The following is a 4374-nucleotide window of genomic DNA, read 5'->3' on the forward strand; positions in this document are numbered from 1 at the left end:
TAAACTACATAGGGTTTACACTTTACAGAAGACCATCTTGTTTGAAGTTTCTGGAAATAAAGAAAACTATATGGAATTTGGGTTTAAGATGGTTCATTGACCAGATGGGTAGTTGTGTAATAGTATGCTTAGATAGTCAAAGACATGGGTTCATATCTACTATTTGAAAAATGCTATGTAAGTCGGATTGTGTTTGATAGACACATTTGAGGACGAGTTCAGGGGTTCAATAGGAACAACGCTTAATTGAGGTGTCAAAATAAAAAAAAATGTGCAAGTTTAAAGGGCCGCATATACATTAAACCTTCAAAAAATATTTATAAACTAGTTTGATAAGCTTATTAGCTTAGCCAAACACCCTTTATATAACACGAGGCACACGTATATGTGGGTGGGACGCAACAATTCGGAGGTGATTTTCCTTACCAAATGTTATTAAATAATTAAAAATCATACAGCCATTGGAAAATGAGACCCAAAAATCTACATTTAGTCCATAAATTTCGGTCGCACTTTCCAAATTTAAAGAAATATTTGAAGGAAAATTAAAAATCTGAACAATGAATGCTGACTTGGCATACACTATATATAAATTTACTCTTCCCTCCACAAAACGACAATTTCTTTCAAAAGATATCCATTTTTTTTTTTTTTTTTTTTTTTCTACGTCTATTTCAGGTTCAAATGACCATTACAAGAAACATGGAGGATGTTCAGAATTTTCTTCAAGAAAATCCAAATATCAGAGAAGAAAATAAGATCATAGGCAGTTTCTTTCATGGGAATAATATCTTTATACTTACAAATGAAGAAGAACAAAAAGAAGAAGATTGCAATTACAATAATGATGAAAATCCCTCTATATATGTATTTGATTGTGAGGATATTGATGATGATGATAATAATAATAATATTAATGAGCCACAAGGCACCATGGAAACAGCTATCTATTGGGAATCACAAGAAGCCCTGCTTCAGGTATGTTCATGAAGTGTCTTTTTAAATAAATTCATAATTCATCTTGTTATTATTATATGAAAATGAAGTTTATTTTCTTGAAATTTTCGAGGAAGATCTTAAACAATCCTTCTTTTTTAATATGTTTAAGATTGCGCTTGTCATTTGCATTAGTTTGACCCGTTGATCCTTGGTTACAATATTTTAACCATTATATGTTTTTTTTTTTGGTCTCGTAGCCATTAATTCTTAAATAAAAACTTCTCCTTCTCTTCTATTTTGCTTTTCCTCTGAATTAATGCAAAGATGAAATTGATAAACCTGACCTCTGGATATGATTTTCCACTTTTGCGAAATATTTACTACTCCTTCTGTCTCAAAATATTTGTTGTCCTTACTAAAAGTACTTGTGTCAAAATATTTGTCATTTTATTTAATCAAGACAAAATTAAGTAACTTTTTTTCCATTTTACCCTTGTATTAATTAGCAGCATTTCAGAGGTTCTCACCATTGATGGAGTAGATATTTATTAGGAGCGATTACATAAAATATGTTAAAAGGGTAAAATAGTCAAAATGTTACCCTTATAAATGCTTTCTTAAGGGACGTGTAAATAAAAAATGAGACAAATATTTTGAGACGAGGGAGTACAAGCAAATAGACTTCTGAATAAACTTTGAAATGGAATGGTAATATGATTAATTTTCACCCAACCATATCGACCGGTTCTCAACTTTTTCTTGGTAATTTTATGGTATTTCCTTTTGGCAAACGCAAACAACGGTTTTTCATACTAAGTGTAATTTGCTGGGTTTAACCAAAAGCAATTTCATTTTCATCATGCAAAAGAGGTTCTCTTTCTTTCGAGATTTTGTCATATTGAGAAGAAAAAAAAATAGTTTCTTTTTTCTTCTTTCTCAAAGAATATATTTTAGAGTACTATCGAGTTGAAAATAACTAACTTTCTCACCTTTTGATTGGGACAAAGACACAATTGAAACATTTCAGAGGTCTCAAAATTTTGAAGAACAAAAGTTTTGTCTATAACCCATAAAATATTTACAATCTGCCTTTCTGGATTTTTATTCTTTAAGAATATCTATCGATGAATTTGTTTTCAAATAATTAGATCAAGAATTATTATCCCATTCAGTGATAGATCAAATTAGAGGAATTAATTCTCAACTCAAAAGTGGGTAATATTTTTGTAAAGAGGTGGGATGGTAGAAAGACTAGTGTCTGGTTTACATTTAGTTCTTTTCTTTTCTTAGAAAAAAAAATCGACGTTTATATTTAGTTCTTGACATGTAATATCCAAAACAGTCATTTTCTAGATTTAGCGAAACTACAAACGTGCTTTGTTTTGGGCAAACATCTAGTGGAATTTTAATGTGAGGCTGCAATTAATCATCTAAACAGAGATCTCCTTTATTTGTTTTCTAGCATTTTCCTATCATAGTAAAATACAACATTGTTAAAGCATGTGGTACAATAATCATAAAGTATAGTATCTTACATTCTGAGAATAGAAATTCTCTATGGAATATGTTGGAATTTGTTTGACACTATGGTTCGTTTGTACGGACATATAAAAATCTTTTATGGAGCGCAAGATTCGATAACACTCAATTGATCATTTGCTATATTTAGTGTGACCACAATTGAATGGTTAAGGATTTGGCCCTTTATTACGATAATTGTAAACCACTCCTTTGGCCACTACAAATCCCACTAGTTTGTAGGGCTCACTTAATATCACTCATAGCTTTCACTTCTTTTTTTTTATCAATATGTAAAAAGAAGTTTATAATAAAAGCATGTATAATTTTGAAAATTTCCCTATATAAAATCAGAGCTATCTAGTTAAACTTAAAAAGGGTCATTTTCCAAAAATCTCTTTTAACATTTTTCAAAAGATTCATTGAATTAAGACACAAAATCTTTAAACAAAATAAGAAAAATCCTATAATTTCATGTTCAAATCTTTTCAAATATTGCAGGAAATATTGGAGCAGTATAGGTTGATTGGATCAAAAGTACGAAAAGGGATAACAAGAAATGTAGAACGATCTAGAGAGGGAAATATATGTGAATGCTCAAATCCAAAAGTAGGTGCATCATGTGCTAAGTGCTTCAGAAAAAGAGTTGTGCATCACCTCTATGAAAAGGGTTTCAATGCTAGCCTTTGTACTTCCAAATGGAACCACACCTCCAAGATGCCAGGAGGTAACTTACTCTCAAACATTTTCGAGTATATATATATATTAGCAGTGTAAAAGTCTTTTCCACTATTTGGTCCTGAAAAGACAACTACAAATAACTGCACAATATAAGTGGAACTAGTAACCTAAAAAGTACGACAGTCAACTTGCTACAACAATGCAAAAAAATCTTTAGATTGTTGGTGTGTCAATAGTCATATATTTATATATGACTTTGGTGTATACATGTAGGGAGACACGAATACATAGAAGTGATCGCAAGCACACAGGGAAGAAAGAAGAAAGTTCCATTGTTGATAGAATTGGAATTCCGAGATGAATTCAAGATGGCAAAAGCATGCAAAGAATACTCAAAACTGATAAGCCAATTGCCGGAGGTATTCATAGGGAAATCTGAGCACTTAAATGCCATTGTTCGATTGATGTGTGATGCAGCAAAGAGATCAACAGCACAACAAAGGATCCATTTGGGTCCATGGAGAAAGAGGAACTTCATGCAGATGAAATGGTCATCTTATAATTCAGAAAAGAGAATTGATAATCAAATTACTTTGAGTAAACTAAGGGAAGAAGTACTCTTGAGTGATGTTAGGCCTGCTGGTTTGGAGTTTGCTAATGGAACTGCTGTCAAAGTTGCATAAATTTTGAACCAAAATAGACAATTGCATTTTCCATGCTGGTCTTGGATAAATATAGGCTAGCCATTCGGAAAATTTTAATCATTTTGAGATTAATTATGAGTTTGCCAAGTTGTTATTATCCTAGTTCTCTTTTTTTATGGAACATAGGTATGTGAAGAGTTATGTACTAACGGCACGTCTAGCTATCAAATACTACAATTTTACTACTTGTTAGTCTTAATTTCACGAATGGTTATTCAAATGCTTAAGTTTATTGCAGCGCCAAAGTCATAAAATGAACTCAACTATGTCTGCATATACGCTGTAGGAAAATATGAATAAAGAACACTGGATTGGAGGCTTGAAACACGTACGAAATGCTTTCCTAAAAACAATATTTGCTCCCTCTCCTCTGCGAGATTGCTATGAGATTTATGCAAGTAGTTTTAGTGGATATGACAAGCCTTTGAATTTCTGCACTAAGCAAATAGTGAAGAAATTCTATAGGAAAGCAAAAACTTTGGACTTGATCTTTTGGAATTTGGAGAAGAAGAACGAGGTTTAAGAAGATGAA

The 4374-nt window shown here is 31.7% G+C and overlaps 1 protein-coding gene across 1 annotated transcript; it reads left to right on the forward strand.

Moving 5' to 3' along the window:
- Positions 1-404: 404 nt before the first annotated feature.
- LOC132605114 (uncharacterized) lies at positions 405-4021 on the forward strand. The gene is made up of 3 exons (XM_060318378.1): positions 405-978; positions 2959-3184; positions 3412-4021. The coding sequence occupies exons 1-3, from the start codon at positions 565-567 to the stop codon at positions 3819-3821; spliced, it is 1050 nt and encodes a 349-aa protein (XP_060174361.1). The 5' UTR covers positions 405-564; the 3' UTR covers positions 3822-4021.
- Positions 4022-4374: the final 353 nt, after the last annotated feature.

Source organism: Lycium barbarum, chromosome 8 (assembly GCF_019175385.1).
Source record: "Lycium barbarum isolate Lr01 chromosome 8, ASM1917538v2, whole genome shotgun sequence".
Lineage (NCBI taxonomy): Eukaryota > Viridiplantae > Streptophyta > Magnoliopsida > Solanales > Solanaceae > Lycium > Lycium barbarum.

Bases quoted from the DNA above. Each gene is read 5' to 3' on its own strand.
- LOC132605114 (XM_060318378.1), top strand. From the start codon at position 565: ATGCTGACTTGGCATACACTATATATAAATTTACTCTTCCCTCCACAA. The intron at 979-2,958 runs GTATGTTCATGA...CAAATATTGCAG, and splicing joins CACAAGAAGCCCTGCTTCAG to GAAATATTGGAGCAGTATAG. The intron at 3,185-3,411 runs GTAACTTACTCT...GTATACATGTAG, and splicing joins CACCTCCAAGATGCCAGGAG to GGAGACACGAATACATAGAA.